Source organism: Chelonia mydas, chromosome 2 (genome assembly GCF_015237465.2).
Source record: "Chelonia mydas isolate rCheMyd1 chromosome 2, rCheMyd1.pri.v2, whole genome shotgun sequence".
NCBI classification, from domain to species: Eukaryota; Metazoa; Chordata; order Testudines; family Cheloniidae; genus Chelonia; species Chelonia mydas.
This window is the reverse complement of record NC_057850.1, coordinates 101463508-101484275: the sequence shown is the minus strand read 5'-3', so window position 1 is coordinate 101484275 and position 20768 is coordinate 101463508. Positions and strand designations below refer to the sequence as shown.

The 20768-nt window shown below is 40.1% G+C and overlaps 1 protein-coding gene across 6 annotated transcripts in view; it reads right to left on the bottom strand.

The window, feature by feature from the left end:
* Nucleotides 1-20768, bottom strand: part of NFATC1 (nuclear factor of activated T cells 1) — a 147288-nt gene that overhangs the window by 102147 nt on the left and 24373 nt on the right. For 4 of the 6 annotated variants that reach the window (XM_037892988.2, XM_037892987.2, XM_007060401.4 and 1 more), the window contains exon 3: nt 18294-18453. In XM_037892988.2, the coding sequence (XP_037748916.1) occupies nt 18294-18453 (160 nt within the window). Of the gene's footprint in view, nt 1-5449; nt 5524-16133; nt 16230-18293; nt 18454-20768 lie in introns of those variants that run through there. The other 2 variants (XM_037892989.2, XM_043540009.1) reach the window with 2 other exon arrangements.

Here is a 20768-nt window from a genome sequence, read left to right as displayed (position 1 = left end):
AAACTGTTGTGTATTGAAAATAAATATATTTCCCCCCCCCATTATCAATTTTCCCCCCCAAATAAAGCCTATTTAAACTACTACATCATTTGAAGACAGAAAATTAGGCACTATGTTCACAGGCTTTATCTCTGTAAATATCTGGAGCGCTATAAATACTGTGCAATAAAGAACCACATTCAGAATATTCATATTGGGCTTACTGTTCTGTTGCCATGAAAATTAATATATTTTTAACATTTAATTTCTGGTTTCATATTAACTGATTTGCCAAGATTCCCTTTTCAAAGACAACAGAATATTTGTATTTGAGACATCTTAGTCTATTAGCGTTCTGCATAGAAAGCTGCAGCACAGAGTAAGGCCTGAAAACTCAATGAAAGAAGCAGAGACACTAGTGTTCTAGAAAGTTGTATGCCCCCAGTAGGACTTATCATAATCAGACAGGCCATAAGTCTAACTCTGATTGCTTCTTCTTTTTCTTTTGTCTTTTTTGGAGGTGGAGGAGGACAGAGGTGTGAGAATGAAAGTCTGAATTCAGCCTTCTTACTCATTTTGTGATTCACAAGAATTCTGCCGCCTTCCAAAATTTGCAGCAGTTATCTGCTTCTTGTCCATGGCTGTAGAAATGAATTCAAAGGGGGGTATTTTGACCAAAAAACCCCAGACAGAATTGCAAAATATTGTTGAGAGAGGATGATTGTGAGATAAAGGGACTGGGGCTGGAAACCGCGTGATCTGGTTTCCATTCCTAGCTCTGCCACGGACATGCTATGCCTTGGATAAGTTACTTAACTAGACCTGGTTGAAGTTTTTTCAAAAGTTTTCAGATTTCAGACGTGCTCTACATTTAACCAATCTGTGCCTCACATTCCTGTAAAATGGGTTATAATACTTCACTGCCATATAGGGTGTTGTGTTAATTAACAAACATAAAAGCATTTTGAGATCCTCCCATGGAAGATGCCAATATTATTTTAGGAATACTACTATCTCATCTGGATTTGGACTTTAATTCTAACATATAAATTATAATTGACTTTTGAAGGACTATTTTATACTATTAAAACCCCTCACTTATTTAGCCAGTAGGATACTATCTGGCTCCACATGTTCTTAAAGACAAAGGGCCAAATTCTGCTTTCATTTACACTGGCACAATCCAAGAAGAGTCAGTTGAGTGTGTATTCATCAGGCAATATACACACACCTTTGGCATGTTAAGGCACTTATCTATGACTGCGGTCGCAGCTTGCACAAGATATAGGTGTATTGACTGATCAATTCACATTTGTGGCCCTATTCTCCTGCCACAGAACACAAATAACTTCTATTCATCGACTTTATGATTCCAATCATTTTGTAGTTTCTTCTGTAAGAATACGCCTCGCAGTGTAAGCTGCTAATAGAGCATTTGGCAATAAAACTACATCAGGTATATATTATAGCTGGGATTCCATGATTTTAACATCAAAAGTCTGATTAGGCTGTGAGAAATTCAAATAGGTTGTATTCTGTGTCTTGAATTTCCATGGGTTGAGAAATGGAGAGCCCATCCATTGGTATTACCCGATTCACCAAAAAAGGAAGTCTATGACATTTATCTCTTAATATAAAGTATGTGCTGTGTTGGCCTGTGAATTGTATTAAAACAGGATAGCAATATATATGCAATAGGACCGATTCTCTTATTAACAAAATGCGAATGGACAACCAGTGATAGAATAAAACACTAAGGCTCCCCACAGCTAACTCATCTCCAAGAAATATTCCTCAGGTGATGAAGATTCCTAGACAAAGCTTTCAACATATTTCACTTATTTTCAATTATTCTAAATATTGTCAAGAAGAGTACAGTAGAACTTCAGAGTTACGAACACCTCAGGGATGGAGGTTGTTCATAATTTTGAACAAAACATTGCGTTTTTTTCTCTCAGAAATTTACAACTGAACCTTGACTTAATACAGCTTTGAAACTTTACTATGCAGAAGAAAAAATGCTGCTTTTAACCATCTTAATTTAAAGGAAACAAGCACAGAAACAGTGTCCCTACCTTCTCTAATCTTTTTTAAACTTTCTCTTTATTTTTTTTACTAGTTTACATTTAACAGGGTACTGTATTTGTTTCCCCCCCTCATCTCTGCTGCTGCCTGATTGTGTACTTCCGGTTCCAAATGTGGTGTGTGGTTGTCTAGTCAATTTGCAACTCTGGTGTTCGTAACTCTGAGGTTCTACTGTAATATTATTTAGCAGTCACTGTCGCCCTAGAGTTTCAGCCAAACTCTGATGATTGAGTTAGTAAAATGGTCAAGTACAATTTTGCATGTTTCTGTGACAGAAATTGCCAGTAAAAAATTTACATTTGTGGGCCAACTTATTTGCTAGTGTAAATGGGGAACATGTAATTGTGGGTAGCTTATCTACATCCATTGGTTGTGGGTAGCTTATGCTGTTTGTGCAACTCATCTAGATTCATTTCCTAAGATGTACATGTTTTGTGTGTGTGGTGTACTTTAAAATAATGTAAATATCTGAACTCAGAGGCTCCAAAATAATATCACACCCTTTCAGAGTATATCTTTCTTCTTAAAGGATCCCAAGTTACTTTACAAACTACATATATTAAGGGATCACTTAATTCAACACTGAGATGCAGCTACCTCTAGGTTGATCACAGCAGCTGTTTAACTACTCACTGAAACACTGTTTAGCTACTCACTGTTTAACTACTCACTGAAACACAATCAGAGCTATGTGCAAAGCCTAATGAGGCATGGTAAATAAAGAAGTTTCACACAGACAGGGATGAAGAGCTTCCAGAACAGAGAAAATTAAATTATCTGTCTTTTGAAGAACACTTCACTGCACTGCTCTGAAATACTTAATGAACATTTCCAATTAAAAACATGCTGTGAAACAACTACTTTCTACCACAAAAAAACCAAAACCAAAACAAAACATGCTAGAAATGGTGAAGCTACAGTCCCACAGCTCTTTTAATGCAGCATGCATGTTTAAACCACACTGGGGTAGAAGTGGCGTCTCAGAGCTGGGAAATATATTGGAATTATTTCCATGGTCACCCTAAAAACAACATACTCGAAATAGTGCTAACTTCAATGAAATATTTTCTCATCTAGAGTATGAATTTGCAGGCTTCTTTCCTCCGCTCCCAAATAAATGTTTGAAAATTAATATACATGGTATTTCTATTACTGTAGCACAGAGGAGATCAAGGCCCTGTTGTGCTAGGTGCTGTATCAATAGAACAAAAAGATGGTCCCTGCCCCAATAACTCCTTAGTTTTCCTAAGCACTGACATCATTAACTTGAGCCAGACACAGTATGGGCAAAAGCTGTGCAAACTTTTCCACATAGTCCTGCCTCATGCATACTGCTCAATCCTGACCTGCAGCAATCATCCAGGTCCTGGGCCTCTTTTGTGCCAACACTGAGGATCTTCTCTGAGTGAATGGTTTTATCAAACGGATATGTGAGAATGGGATGAAAGTTCCAAACTCACTTTCCATTGATTATCCTAATCAGGTTTTGAACAGCTTTCCAGAATTAAAATGCGAGATGTGCTGTAACCCACTCTGTTTATTTACAGGTGCTCCCGCAACATGCTAGGCACTTCCCAAACAGAAAAGAAGTCACCGTCTCCTCACAAATGCACATAGGGCTGGTGGAAGGGGTATATATAGGGAAGCATATATGATTGTTATGTTCAATAAATACAGACATAGAAATGTAAATGATCCCAAACCTACTCCTCAAGGATGACATTATCAGCAAGTTTCCCTGAGGGCATCAGGACTCTTCGGAAGGGATTTGAATGAGGAAAGGGCAGAGGCCTTGGAGATTAGTTCTGGGAAGGAACTGAATGCGGAAGAGGTAGTCTGAAAGAATAAATGGGAGGTGTGAGAAGCCGATAAATGGATGGGTGAGGCTAGCATCATTGGTGGAGTAGACCATGATGCAGAAAGAGACAAGGGTGCCACTTTCTAATTATCCAGAGTTACACATGTCTTTGAAAGTGATAACATGACTCTTAAATGGTGTGTGGAGAAGGAGAATCTATTAGTGGAATTCAAAGGGGGTAAGGGGGGAAAGGGAAGCAGATCAAAATGACAGGTAAGAGATCATATTAGAAGCAATGTTCTATATGGACGAGGGGGGGAGGCAAAGTGGGTGTCATGGGGGCCAGAGAGGAGGAAGTTATAAAAAAAAAATCAAGATTTGAGAGCTTGGATAAGAGCTCTCACTCCAGGGATAAAAGGATGATGCATTTTAGAAGTATTGAAGAGGAAGAGGCAGCAAAATTTGGACATGGCTTAGATATGGGGGTGGGGATAGGGGTAAGCTAAAAAATGGCCCACATTTACAGACTTAAGTGATGGAGAGCATGGTGGTGTTTCAATAGTAGTAAAGGAAGGAATAGTGGAAAGGGAAGATACGGAGTTTGTTTTGGGCCACATTAGGCTTATCTTTGTGGCAGGATATCAAGGAAGAGATGAGAGAGAAACAGTAAAGATGTGGGATTGGATTGTTGGAGACAAGCTGGGTGTGGAGAGATATATGTGAGAGTTATCACTATGGGGGAGGTGTTTAAAACTGCATGAGGATAACATCACCCTTAAAGAGAAAATAGAATAAGGAAATGAGAAGGCCAAAGGCAGAGGCTTGCGGTATCCCCACAGACAGTGGGAGAGGAGGACCCACCAAAAGAAACGTTGGAGAGATAGTAGGAGAATTGGGAGGGAACCATATTATGGAAGCCCAAACTGAATGAGATCTCAAGTGGGAAGCCTTGATTGACGTTGCGAAAAGCAGCAGAGAGGTCAAGGATGAAGACAGAACAGAGATTCCACTACCTTTGCCCCCTTTTCAAACCATTTTGAGTCAGCCTGCAGTAAGTAGCAGCCATTAAGGTGCTCCTTGGTATACTAGAGCGAACATGAAAGATTGTGTGTGCCACTCAGAAAATCCAGTTTCCTTTATTTGCTGAGAGATTTTTGCATCCATTGCAGAACAGACCAAAGAACCACTATGAAATGAACAATTTCAGCAATTAAAGAGATGCAGGATTGTATTTCTAAACACGCTGGCCAGTATCAAATATCAATATCATAAGCAGCCTCTGAGGAGATCAAACAGTAACAGAAAACAAAATGGGTACTTTCAAGCTGTGGAAGAAGGAGGAATAAACTGTGGTCTTGAATTAAGACTGCCATTTTGGAACAATCTTACTGACCATGTTTTTTCTGCAAAAGTACTGTTCCCTAAAACAAAATTTTTAGACAATATATATTTTGGCATATGTCTAGCTTGCAAGCGTGCAGTTCAAGATCTGTGCTTGCGTAAGAGTGTGAGAGCTTTAAAAATCCACCACTGCAGCAGGGAAATGCTGCTCAGCCAAAAGCCGTGACATTCCCAGAAACAACACACCTGAGAATCAGGATGACAGCATAGCATTTTGGTGCATCAGAGGTTATAGGGACATCTTTGTGTTCCAGTATGTGATTCCAGTCCAAAGCTCCTTTGTAATGCCAGTATTCATTTGGATGACTTGCAACAGATCAGTGGGATATATAAAACAAATGCATGCTATTCATAAAAAACACTACCATTTCAGATGGTATCTAAATATAAAAATAAATTTAAACATTTTTAAAATGTAAAGCTCAGTTCATACAGTAATAAATAATAATTTGCATTTTAATAGCACCTTCCATCCAAGGATCATAAAGTGCTTTACAAACACCTGTCTGAGGTGAGTGAAGTATCATTATCCACACTGTGCAGAGGAGGAAACTGAAGCACAGAGATGATCAGTAACTCAAGGATCCAGTTCAGCAAAGCAGCCCCATTCAGCAGAGCACTCTTAAGTGCTTAACTTTAGCTTAATCTGACTGTGACATAAGCAAATGCCTAGAGTGCTCTAATGAACAGTAATGAAAAGGTCACATTGTTAAGCTTGTCTATGTTAAGATTTTTCTCTTTTGTTAGAATGATGATGTATCAATCAACATTTCTGCATGTACGGGATGCAAGCATTAAGGGCCAAGCTCTTGTTCTATTGAAGACAATTGGAATTTGGCAACTGATGTCAGTGGGACCAGGGTTTGGCAAGAACGCTTATCAATGACACAAAGAGCAGAGGTCAATAAAATGTTCCTCAATATTTGGCACTGCAATGTTGTAGAATTCTTAGGAATTAATGACGTTGTATCTTTAATAGCTGTTTATTGCTTTGAATAGGTTTCCATTTGAAATGTACACCTTGGACTTTTAAACCCTAATGTACATACTGTCTGTGTGGAAACAAAAAGCAGAAGTTCCCTAGTTTGATTGGATAATGAAACATTAAAAATAGGTGTTTTTAAACCATTAAATCTATACTAAAAATCATATTACAGATCTCTCTGCAATCTGCATTTTTTAACCACACACAAGTAAACTGATCACTATCCCATTCCAATTGTTACAATGAAATTATGCAATTCTTGCTGAATTATTTTTTAAAACATGTGCATGGTGGAGTAGGTTTATTTGATTTCATTGCGTGGACAGTACGCAACATGTTGTACTACTGTTTATTTATAAAACAGATGTTGTAGTAGATTTTCTTTCTTTCATGGCTCATAACAAATAAGATCTCTTAAGCCATGCTTCACAAGAAGAGAAATGATAAACCCATGCTCAGAGTGAAAGCTGCAACCTACAGAGAGTGTTTGAGTAACATGACACTATATTTTCCAACTATTCCATTTTTTGTTAGTTGGAACAAAGACTGATTACAAAAGAAAAATATATGTTATAATCACATACATAGACATTGTATTACTATATGTACAGATTACAATATACCTATATGGGTTTGATTCTATTCTTATAACGTCTCAAAAATAAAAAAAGTTATAAATCAGGAATAACTCCAACAAAGTTACATAGGAATAAAACTGGTGTGAGATCGAAATGGGGTCCTATTATATATTTCTTTACAATACACACTGTATTACACACTTTATAACCCATGAAAATTATGTTTTATGTAATTGGTAGTAGGGAGGAGGAAAAAAATCATTTGCCCTGAGATATTACTTTAAGAATAGAGGACAGATGTCTAGTTACCGAAGCAGACTTGTAAAAAATTAATCACTTGCCTCATGCAGGTTAGCTGGTATTTTGCAGGTAGGTTAGTATGGTTCATAAAGAAGCATCTGGCTTTTGGTCAAGCTTTTTAATTTTAACGGTTTCATTTCAGCTTATGGGTGCCGGTCAACATGCCAAGTCTGGAGCAGATTTATTCATTTGTAACTTTGGTGCATGATTTCTAAATTGAAATGAATATTGCAAGCAAATAAGTCATAAATAGTTGGCCTGCATTCACAAAGCCTTGGCTCATTCATCTATTAAGCGGGACTGAAATTGTACCTCCATTTTAATGTCATTGAGCCCAATCCTCCACTGAGACAGAAGTCCAATTCACTACATAAACATTAAAATAACTAAAGCCCAGATCCAGTAAGCACTTAAGCATATGCTTAACTTTAAGTATGTGACTAGACCTATTGACTTCAGTGAGGCTACCTTTGTACTTAAAGGTAAGCACATACTTAGGTGCTTTGCTGGACTGAGGCTGAAGGGCTCTGTTCCCTATGTGGGAATAATCTGCATAGGAAACCACAGAAGGGTTTGTCTACACTTACAGAGCTTCAGCGGGGCAGCTGTGCCATTGTAGCACTTAGTGAAGATGCTACCTATGCATATGGGAGAACTTCTCCTATCAGGGTAGGTATTCCTCTTCCCCAAAGGGCGATAGCTATGTCAACAGGAGAAGCCCTCCCATCAGCATAGCCTGTCTATACCAGGGGTTAGGTTGGTATGACTACATTGCTCAGGGGTGTGGATTTTCCACACCCCAGAATCATGTAGTTATACCAATATAAATTGGTAGCGTAGACCAAGCCTAAATTTCAACATACAGAGCATCCTAGGAATTCTTCTCTCAAGGGAAATGGAATGCAGAAGTCTGGAGTCCCACTCCCTTGACCAGAAGATCTCCAGAGATCAACACTGATCCAAGGAGATCCACAGGCACTTCCATGCAAATGCCCCTTACCTCTCTGCCGCCACTCAGGACCATCAACTCCCATGGCTACCTGGACAGTATGCTGATGCAGTACTCTCAGGGATTCCTTTCACTCTGACTGCAAAAATGGGGGAGTAAGATTCCTTGTGCCCTACCCTTCCCTGTCCAGAAGTCATGCACTATCTGGTTCAAAGCATTTATTTGTTACTTAGAGAGACATCTGGGTGTGTCCAGTATCTATATATTGAGGCATTTATACACTGCATATTACTGAGTGCTCAGATACTTCTAATTTGTTTTTTTCCTCTCACTAGAGGATAACAGGTGCATTAAGAACTGGATTAGTAAAGACTCATTCTAGAGATCTGTGCTAGGAAATTAAAGGCAGAAAAAGCTGCCCAGATTGGATTTCCCTGGGATCTCCCAGCCTTCAGTCCCATGGTGTAGAATTAGGGTTTATTTCTTTTGTAGAATCTGGCCACAAACATTTGAGGCCAATTCTCCAATGCTTACTCAGGCTGACTAACAGTAAGTGTATTCAAGCTGTGTGAAGCTTGCAGAACTGGAGCCTTCTAAATTTGAAAGTCTGATCATAAACATTTCTAACCAGGCATTTCCAACTGTAGGGTGCCTAATAGCATAGATTTATTGATAATGGTACAGAGTAAATACCGTGTACATGCAGGGACCACTTTTCAACATTAATATCTCAGACATCTGAATAATTTTCTCAAAAGACAAATCTATTAGGCCATGCAATTAACTGCTTGTCAATTTTTATTTTTAAATTATAGCTGTTTTTGGAGTTCTATGAGTGCAAATAAATCCTCAAAGACCTGATTCATTGTCCTCTCTCTCGATCTCCCTCTTGTTTAATTTAAGATGAACTATTTCTTTTTAATATGGTTTTAAAAAGAGAGGGAGAAAAAAATACCATGCTCATAGGCTGTGTCTGACAGCTCTCAGCCAAGACCGAATTTATAAAACTGGATTAGGAACAATGAACTCTGTAAGAGTATCTGCAGTACAGTCTGACCAGAAGCACTACAAACACCTTGCTAATCTACTGCAACTCAGGTAGCCATTTCCCTAGCATGGAGCAGTAAACAGTCAGTTGGTCCATTTCAGTCAGACTTCATTTTTTGTATGTCTCATTTTCTGCCATCCCAACAACCCAGACACAACTTGGTCAAACAGAACTACCCTTTCTTCGGTGTTGTGGGGTGGGCACAGAGTTTTTTCCCTATTTAAAATAAGCTTTGCTGTGAACTCAATGCTTGCGAGCAAAGAGCACAACATCATACAGGCAACAGAAGAAGACCTGTCCATAGACACAGGCTGTAAGTCAAGAAGTATCCTACAATGATGAGCAGATGGCTGAAAGGTAAGGAAAGGGCAGGTGCAGAAAGCTGCTACTTAATGGTCCCCTATGAGCATCAGTCAGAGCAGAGATATTTTGAACTACACTGTAAAATAATGATAGCTCATCCTATCACATGGTGCTCAAAAAAATCCATTCACTCTGCACACAATACCCACAACTGAAAAGATGCCTCCACAACTAAGTATTCGGCAGGAGAAAAAGAATGATTACCTTTTTGCTCTGCTTTTCCTTGCTTTTCTTTGTTTTATAAAGATTTCCTCTGCACTGTTTTTAGACTGTTAGGCTGTATACAGAATGCACCAAAATTGATCAGTCAACAGAAGCAGACAGACCAGGTTCTGAAAATTGGTAGACAGATTCCTTCCCCATTTCCCTTCCACATCCAACCATGATGGAAAATATCCACTAAAATGTATGTAAGTAGTGTGAAAGCAGCGTTGACACTGTCCACTTCACATCTATCATCACCAAAGGACAACTAGAAGATCATCCACAGATCAAGAAGAATTCTGTGACATTCCCTGTTGAATCCCTCATCTTAAAAACCAGCCAAAAAGGAAAACAGGGAAGGGTTGAGAATGAGGGAAATTGAGAGCAGATATCCCCATTAACTAGTGAACAGTATAATTTCTAGAGACAGTGAAGGTGAAACAACGGAGGACATTCTATATCTGTTTGATAGACTTCTTCCCTCCTCCCTAAAATAAATACTTTTCAGTTTACTTTGTGTGGTCCTCTAGTGTATTTGATAAAGGTTGTTCCAAAACAGGCTTATTCCTAACGTATGCAAAAACCAAATGTAACCCACTGGTCAGCATGTGTTACATGTCCATTTCTATGCCTAATCCAGAGAGGATTATTATTACTAATTATTTGTATTACTGTAGTACATAAAAGTCCCAATCGTGGACCAGGACTTGTCAGCTGTACTAAAACAGAACACTGTACTAACACAGAACAAAAAGATGGCCCTAGCACCACACAACAGATGAACATAGACAGACAGGAGAATACACAGAAACAGAGCTTGGCTCTTTAGCAGAAGCTGTAGTGACCCAGGCTGATAGCTCTGGTGGTTCAATCCCTGGTGTCAGCCAAAACAGTGGCCATTAAACACCCTCCACAGCCAACACCATCGTCCTGCTGTATTGTCCTTTCCTAGTGGAAATAAAATTTAAATCATCAACACGAGGTTTGTTAAATCCCTCCAGTCAGAATGGTCGATTGATTATCTTTGCTACCAATAATGCCTCTTTAGAAGTACGAGTATGTGCTGCAGCATGTCAGTTTGAGCATAGGCAAAAGACATTTTTAAGAGAAGTTGAGTGCATCACCACATGTGACAACTGGCAATTGTGGTTCTCACTTGAAATGGGCTGTTGTTCCAAACTACTGAGGTCTGTCCCCAAAACCCTATTCTTAAGGTGGGGATAAAGTAGCACTTCACACTGTCAGAAAATCTTGACCGGCTGACACCCAGACACAGATAAATTACTTTCCTCTGGAGATGCCCTTCCAGGGAGGATAGCAGCTACTGATGTAGCTATGCTTATGTAGTAATCTTGCGGGAGCAATTTTATGTGAAGTAACCAATGAGAGCCCTCTTGCCACAACCTTCCCCCCCCCCCAGCCAAAAAATAACCTTATCTAATGGTGAAAAGCTTTCAACAAATTCTTCCCCATTTGTTAGATTTATGGAAGCAATAAGCAGCCATAAAACATCTGCCAGATCATTCTACTTTTCAGTTTTGATTATCTGTCTGCTAGTTTGAGGAGAGCTTTAACTATGCAGATGCAAGAAGTGTGAAAGCCATTCAGCTTAGATTTATTCTTGAACAGTACCGGCTGTCTAAAATGGGGCTATAAAATCTAGGCTCCCTGTCTGGTTTGTTGTATGGCTTTGTGCTATTAATTGCAACCTGGCTAACAGGTGCTTGCCGACGTCTTTACATTCTTACCATAAGAAAGGATTATATTTCTATCGGGATGAAAGGGTAGTGCTTGCTTTTAAGTAGAAGTTTAAAAAGGCACATAGAGGTAGTTCATCATTTCCCAATAAAATTGGATAAAGGGAATCACTGCTAATGAAAAAATGGCCTTTTCTCTTGTTTGAGAGGAAGGGGGAAAGCAATTTAACATTGTTATTTGCATATCCACTCTGCTTCACTAAGTGTCAGATGGTCATGAGTTAGACCCACGATGGACTTACTCCCATGGACCTCTCTAATTCCTTTGACTCATCCAGTAATGAGTCCTTTCTGTATCTTCAAACAAGCACATCAAGGTTGGGCCCCAATCCAGAAAAGTATCTAAGCACACACTTAACTTTGATTTAAATTAGACTGGTCACATGCTTAAAGTTAAGCACATGCTTGAGCGCTGTGATGAATCAGAGCCTTGATGTGAGAGCTGTCTGCAGCTCCTTTTCCTGGAACAATGTTCATGAAACTCGACAGCTCATTAACTCTTCATCTCTTTTCAAATACCATCTGAAAATGTCTCTTTTTTGCCTTGGCCTATACTTCTTCATTTCTCTCTCCCTCTGATATTGTTGATTTAACTTTGCACCTCTATTCCCTAATGCTGTAAAGCATTTGAAATACAGTTGTGTGAAAAACACACTACAAAAAAAAAATTGAGGTGTAAAAGCCTGATCCAAATACATTTGTGACTGGTCGGGCAGGCACTGCCACATCAAGTTAAAACAATATGATGTTAGCTACTGGCTAAGCGTGAGACAAAGGTCATAAGAATTCTTGGGACCTGAAGGCAGTTAGACAGCCCTGCAGTCAGAGTTGGTCCCTGAAGTCTTCGAGCCATTTAACTAATTGGTTATGTAGTCCTTGAATATTTTGGATGAAAAGGCTAACACTCTACAAGTGTTAAAATGGACAGGAACCAGTTAAAGAGGGTCACATGGCTATATTTTCAAAAGTATTTAGATGCCTAAAGATGTAAATAGATGAGATTTCCGAAAGTGCTTAAACACCAATGGATTTCGATGGGAGTTAGGAGCCTTGCCTGCATAGGCACCTTTGTAAGTCCCACTGGGGGCTTAAATACCTTTGGAAATCTGGCCGAAAAGGCATAGATTAAATGTAAAAGGGACCATTTAACACCCATAATGTCCACCACGAAGCAGTACCATCCAGCTGGTGTGTGGAAAGTCTATTTGAATGGAAATCATTTTGGTTAGTGGCATAAAATAGTAGGCAAGGACATTTTATGGCTATAAAATGAGGGAGTTGAGGGCACTCAGCTACTCACAGGATTAAGTCAAATTCTGCCTTGACACACACCCTGTGTAACCACAACAATTTCAGTGGGGTTGCATAGGGAGTGGACTAGAGAAAAATATGTTTCCAATATTAATGTGTTTTCAAGTGATATACAAATTCTAACACCAAGTTTCCCTATCTTAAAAAACAAACTAAAACTACTTTTCTTCCCTGGCCATACACCTACTTCAGATTGCTCCTGATATTGCAGAAAATGCCTTACATTCTTTACATATAAGCATTCAGGTAATAAATAATATTTTGAAAGCAGTTCGTAACCTATTCCATTTTGTTTGAATATATTTTTTTACTGCTCAGTGCAGTCCATTATGGGAGTAGCTAAATGCTTTAATTAAACATTCTTGAGTATTTGGATTTTATCTCCCATAGATACATCGCACCCTGGTTGTAAAAATGCCATCAGAAGCAGCCAAAATACTTTTCTTTCACTAAAGAGGAGTTATTAATTAGAATAACTATATACCTTACAAATACCTTACATTTATAATCTAGGGACTTTCCTCCCCATGACTATATACCTTACAAATAGCTTTCCTCCCTTCAAAGTGCTACACAGCAATATCCATTAGATTACTGACCTGCAGATGAAATGCAGCCACATCCAGGTAGAATGCAGCAGCCATTTTATACAACACTAGACAATCATGTTTAGAATGAAGAATGAGAAATATCTCTAACTTGGAGAAGTTTTTAGACTCACCGAATGTGTCAGATTCATTGTTGGTGTAACTCCAATGAAGTCAATTCACCCCAGCTGGAATTTGGCCAGAACTATCTAATGAATTTGTCTTAGGGTTTTCTATAATGCCCATCATAAATTACTTCTCTGGAAACTCCAGGGTTAATACCTTAACTCTTGCAAAAAGTGCAACATTATCATTAACAACCATGAGTGTTCAGGGCCTGGATTTTGCTTCTCAAGTGGTCAGGTTCTCAATTTTCAACCTCATCTGAAATATGGCCTCTCCAGCAGCACCATATGCCCCCATCACTGGCTGGGGCATTGATTCAGTACTGACTCAGAGGGGAGAATACCACCTATTAAACACTGAAGGCAATTATGACTAGTAGCATATTTCTATGAGCCAAAGTATAAAAACTCTTGCCAACCATTACCTTACCACCACTGACTAACCAGCACCCTGGATTTGCCAGTTCTGAAGCATTATTAGCTTGCTGGGTGTGTCAGCTCATCCTGCTCTCCCAACATTTAGAAATCAAGACTGATGATAGCTCCGGGCTGCCGTGGCAGCTCCACACCCAAGCAGGTAGAGCGCAAATATGCAGAAGTGGAACACTGCATTAGGAACGCCGGTAGGTGAGCATTGCTATATGCAATTTTAAATGCAAAAGAAAAAAAATCATCATAAGTAAATGCATAGAGGAAGGTGCAGCCATCAACGTGGGGGAAATCCATCCTACCTGCAGGAATTCCTAATAATCAGACTCTATGTGGATGATGCAAGGGTGGGAGGTGAACAGTACCCTCCAGTCTTGGAGTCAAGGCCCAGGACTACACCCTGTGGCACGGAATAGCAGCTACAGCCCTTCTATACCACTTGATTTGGTGTTGGGGGAAAGTAGACCAGTGTAAACATGGCTCTTGCTTGATAATAAAAATGGTGGTGACCATGTCCACGGCATGCAATGGGAGTGGGGTAAGCACCTATTGTGCAGCAGCTTTGCCTGTATTCCCATCATGTAGCCCCAATGTAAGGCTTAAATGGTGCTGCCCTCTGCAGCATGGATGAATTTCACCTGCCTCAAGGAGCCAGAGGATCCATGGGAAAATTAGGCTCACACCCTGCAGAGCCCGTCACCTCTATGAGGGGAGCCTGCCCTCCTTCCACACTCCCTCCTGACAGTGAGCATGTTTCCCTCAAGAGCCGTTGGCTCCCAACTGCAGCTGAGCAGTTTCCTCTCCTCCAGGAGGAGTGAATACTGTGGGGAGGGAGCTAATGCGGACTGGAAAAGAGTTAAACACTGGCTGGCTAGAGAAGAGTAACCTCCAGGGCAATTAGCCACAGAGTTTAACCTCCTGTATTTGAGGACCATGCCACACACAGCGGTTGCTCCCTGGCTCTTCTTCCTCGGTGGCCTAACACACCCTGCAAATGTCTCCAGTGTGTGGGGGAAGCATCTTTGGGTCTTTTCTAGTGCATTTTCTCCTCTGTGTTGCTGAAGGAAAGGGAAGGGAATATTTTTTTAAAAGTTTAAAATGAACCCTCCAAAAGTAACAGCAACAGATAAATGCAGCTACCAGAGCACGAAAATAGTAAGCAGAGCATACAGAGGAAGCAGTGGAGGTCAGCAGAATTTCATAATGGATTTTAGTAACACAACACAATCAAAAACGCTAAACTGTATCAGAGTGAAAAACGTGCACCAAAACCCCAGATCAAAACACCCCTGCACTCCGGAAAAGCATGGATTCAGATCTGAACTCTGCAGCTCTGGTCTGTCACCAGCTCATCATGAAGTGAGCTGTAGCTCACGAAATCTTATGCTCAAATAAATTGGTTAGTCTCTAAGGTGCCACAAGTACTCCTTTTCTTTTTGCGAATACAGACTAACACGGCTGTTACTCTGAAAACAGCTCATCAGACAATCCCCTTCCTCAGAGGGCCTTACTGAAGAAATCAGTGCTCTCACTTCTCATGCTCGGGCATTCTAAATTCTCTCTCCTTTTATATAGTTTACTTTTAAAAAATCCAAACAAAGAAACAAGTCTGGTCTAAGCCAGGTAAGCTAAGGCTCATCATATTCCTGAGTGGATGACACTGCAAAAGTTGGGATGGATGAAGAGAGGGTTAATCTGGGGAAACTTTTCTCTGTCCATATGGCTGGGGCAATCTACTCCTGCCTTCTAGTGCCTGTGTCTCCACTGTGCCAGTTATTTGAGTTTCCTCCACCAATACCCTTGCAATCTTGTGCAACAGCCTATTTACAACATCCCCTATGCTTCCAGCCCTCACCTCAGGACCTGAGAAGAGCAGAGGTCTTCCTTCCCCAAGGCTTCTGTGAGACTGTGCTCAACTAGCCCTGTTCCTTTCTCTCCCCGGCACTGCCTTCCTGTGACTCTCTATCAGTTTTGAGCTGATGAGCTAATTGGCTTGTTAGCTCACCAGCTAATTATCTTGAATTACCCCAATCAGCTTTTCCTGGGGGAACTAACGGGTGACAGAGTGATCAGAGTGCAGGCTTGCCTGTTAACTCCCTGCACTCTGCCACAGTCCCCTTTGGAAATGTGGGGTTGTGGTGAGAGGGGCATAGTGCTTAATCTCCCTATGCTAACAGAAGGATTGAAAAATAGATTCATCTTTATCAAACCAACAGATCAAGCTGGGTACTTACTCCTTGATAAATTCTTTCCTCTTCCTTTCTTTGCCACATGTCTGCCCCCTTCGTTTTCCCCTTCCTTCCTTCCTGCCGTCCTCTCTATTCAGAGGCAGCATACTTCATTCCCTGCATACTGGAGCAAGAGATTATAGGGGAAGTGCCTGGACACATGTAGCCCAATTAAATGTTGGCAGTGTATTCAGTGTTTCCACTACGCGAGTTGGAAATTTTTAAATGTCAAGTTGGCCACTGTGAATTGATGCTTCCCATCTACATTTCCCTGCATCAAGCAGCTAATAGAGTATGTATTCATTGTCATCAAGTGTTCTGCCACACATCTCACTTTAAGACCATTCACAAATGTTCAGCTAAAATTCTTCGTCTTTCAGCAGGTCTCTCCCATAATCCCATGTCACCAATGACTTTTGGCAGAAAGAAACAACAAACTATGACTCTGCAGACTCTCACTCACTCTCTCCTTAGCTATCTCACTAAATATATACAGCATTCCTCACCGAGTATCATTTCGAGCTTGCATAATTCCTTCAAATAATGTGATAGATCACAGATTCTGAAGCAGATAAACACATACTGACTTTGTGTGCACAGACTTTACATGATCTGAATCCATCCAGCAATACAGCTGGTCTTTTGAAAGGATGTTACTCCCAGAACAAACTTTGTAGCTTCAAGGCAATCATTTTCTGTATTGATCCAAACCCTACTGGCCTTACTCACATTAGCAGACTTCAGTGGGACACTTTATCGTGAGAGTAAGGGGAATAAGATGTGAGCCTTTATAAGCAGAAGTCATTACAGGTAGAATTAAAACACAAACAGAACTGCCCTGATACAATAGAACCTCAGAGTTACAAACATCAGAGTTATGAACTGATTGATCAACCACACACTAGAACTGGAAGTATGCAATCAGACAGCAGCAGACAGGGGGGAAGGGCAAATACAGTACTGTACTGTGTTAAACGTAAACTACTAAAAAAAAAAAAGGGAAAGTTTTAAAAAAAGATTTGACAAGGTTAATAAACTGTTTTTGTGCTTGTTTCATTTAAATTAAGATGGTTAAAAGCAGCATTTTTCTTCTACATAGTAAAGTTTCAAAGCTGTATTAAGTCAATGTTCAGTTGTGAACTTTTGAAAGAACAACCATAACATTTTGTTCATGGTTACGAACATTTCAGAGTTATGAACACCTCGGGAACAGAGGTTGTTCGTAACTCTGAGAATCTACTATACTTTAATATGTGTTTGGGGGCGGAGCAGGGGTAGGGAAGGAAGGAGATTCGCTTATCTAATCCTTTAAACATTTCTTACTAGAAGAAACCCTGCTTATTGTCATTCTGTGTAGCAAAATGCACCATAATTTAAAAAATGTCTATGACAGAGGAACCCCCTGCAGGTTCCATTAGTTCTCAGTGCAACTCAGCAAAATATTATGAGGGCTTAATCTTGCTCGTCTTGTTACTGAGAGAAGTCCCATTAAAATGAATGAGATTACTCACATGAGTAAAACAAAGAGGATTCAGTTTATGACACTACTTACTTAAATACTGAAGATATAGAAACTAAAAAGTTTAGTAGAACCCAGGATACTACATTAGGAGTTCAGATATATACCATGGTGATTGGAGTTTTGGATAAGGATCTAACCAGGATACATGAATTAAAATAGTTCTTCATTTTCTACTTCATTGCTATCTCCAATTTAGTTACACATTTCCATGATACTGGATCCAATTCTGCCCTTCAATAAGCATTCACAGCTACAGCTGGACCCAATAATAATAATAACCTGAGGAATTTATCCAGCTGACTTCAATGTGAACTGCATAGGTGTAATCTGGCAGCAGAAACAGGCCCACTATATTTAAATTCTAACCAAGTATTTGTTAAGCTGGGAATTAGTGTGCAGATATAAGATACACATTTATTTGTATCTTCTTATTCAATATGATGCAACAGTAGGAAGAAAAGAAGAAAACAATCATATACAGAGGCTTTGTTTTTCTACAGCCAGTCTATGGAGTTAAAAGTATGTATGATGCTGCTTGTCATCATTAAAGATCTCTTGGCACTTTTTATTTTGGCAAAGGAAAGGGGTGCTAGCCCCAGTATGCCAGGATAAACAAACATCCTTGCCATTACAAATATCAATACCTGCACAACAGGATGTCCCCCAGCAGATGCCTTCACAGCCCCTCGACTCCCCTCCGTCTCATAATGAGCTCTGTGATGGGATTTGGGCTGCTCTTCAATCCGAAGTTCATAAGGTCCTGAGTGAGATGGCAACTGCCAATCAAGGGCAGGCAGGGATGGGCTATAATGGAAGAGAAAGTGTATTAAATATTAACATCAAGTAGACTATCACAGACCACAAGAATCTGGTTCTATTACTTTAGAGACCATGTTTAGCAGTTCATCCTTCACCATCTTACATTTAAAATTTCATCAGTATGGATGTCATGACATAAGTAATTTAAAAGGCAATGGTTATTTTATGAAGATTTATGAGTAAAGCATAATTGATGGGCCAGATGCTATCGGATTTGTAAACAAAATGGAAAATTTTCTAAGCATGGTTTAAAAACGCTTTAATGTATTGATCGTTGAATCAAAGGACAAAGGTGGATACAAAGGAATTTAAAGAGTGGTTCTAGTCTGAAAATGACTATTAACTTGGCATCATGGAAGCTCTACATTTAATGTATCTCACCGACTAGATCAACTGTGCTTCGTTTACAAGAAAAAAATATTCCCCCCCGCAACTTCCAAGCCTGAAAACTTGTGTTGGATTCCCAAAATTAAGCAGGGTTCTTTCTGGCTGATATTTCATCAACAACGTAGATCTTCAAGCAGAACTTAATTAAGAATTACATTGATGGTGATATACAAGCCAAAATAGAATCCAACTCAGTCTCCCAGTTCTATACTGACTCTGCAATTATAACAGAAGTAAAAATAATAAAGACATATTATTGTCACTAAACAATCAGACATGACTGAATACAATAATAAGAAGCTGCAGGTTTTACAGAGCCACTTTCAGAGAACCTCACTTTAAAATAATGTCAGGAGAGAGCATTACTGAAAGCAGTGTACTGTTTATGTCAGAAAATAAAACCATTGGTTATAACTGTGTTTGATAGGCTCAGGCTTGCTGTAACTTTATTGGTCTTAAAATTAAAGCAAGCCACAGCCTTCTGATAGAAATAATAGGTTTTAGGTTAACTGCATAAGCTTTCAAAACCCTGGAATTGGTAAAGTCTCTTAATAGAATGACCTTCAAATATACCTTCAGCTATTCAAATAGTACAACAAATTTAAAATAGACAGTTACATGTTATATTTTGCAATTATATAGTGCCTTACCATATCTGGGCTTCATCATGCACCATACAAGTCAGCAGAAGTTTTTCTATTAACTTGAACAGGAGCAGGATCAAGCCCTAGATGAGAATCTCAATTTGATTTACAGAAGCACTTACCTCCATTGTACAGATGCGAAAGCCAAGACAGAGAGAGGCTAACTTGCCCAAGTTCATATAAGAAGGAGTGACCTAAAGAAGAGCTGTGTGTAAGCTCAAGAGCTTGTCTCTCTCACCAACAGAAGTTGGTCCAATAAAAGATATTACCTCACCCCCCCGGTCTCTGTATGAAGGAGTGTCATTTGGAATTAGCCAGTCCCCTGCTCTGACCATTACAATGCCATTGTTGGAAGACAGGATACTGGGCTAAATGGACCTTGGTCTGACCCAGTATAGCTGTTCTTATGCTACAGCCAGGATTTGAGGAGAGTGAACCAGTGCTGTGAATGGGACAGTTTGAAGTTCTGACACTTGCGTTAGATGATCCACCAGAGATACCCTTTGTCTACGGTTGGCTTATTATACAAAAAGACATGCTGAGATGGTCATACAGCAGAGACAAGCCAATGATGAATGATCAGATGTGTACCAGTAATTTAAAATATTATAACACAGATAGTGTTCCATACACTCCAAGATACTCAAAGCAAAGCTATAAATGAGATGAAATACACAGGAATGACATTACACCAGTTAACTATGAGCATCCCCTACCAGTGGTTCTCAAAGCCGGTCCGCCGCTTGTTCAGGGAAAGCCCCCGGCGCACCGGACCGGTTTGTTTACCTGCCGTGTCCGCAGGTTCGGCCGATTGCGGCTCCCACTGGCCATGGTTCGCCGCTCCAGACCAATGGGGGCTGCAGGAAGGGCGGCCAGTATGTCACTTGGCCTGCGCCGCTTCCCGCATCCCCCATTGGCGTGGAGCGGCAAACCGTGGCCAGTGGGAGCCGCGATTGGCCGAACCTGCGGACGCGGCAGGTAAACAAACCTGTCCCGCGCGCCAGGGGCTTTCCCTGAACAAGTGGCGGACCGGCTTTGAGAACCACTGCCCTAAACAACCCTGTCAGGCTCTGCTACTTGCTTAGTCAGCTGGAGGCCTTTGACATGAACACAGCTCCACGGCATCCTCAAAGGTGAGAACAATCCATTTTTAAAAAAATCTTTTCAATATAATAGCTTAAGGAATTAAAACTGTGAGGACTTTATGCTAGGGGCATGCAATGCATTTTCCTTCTTTTCAAATCACCTTTCATAGAAATGAGTTGTCTT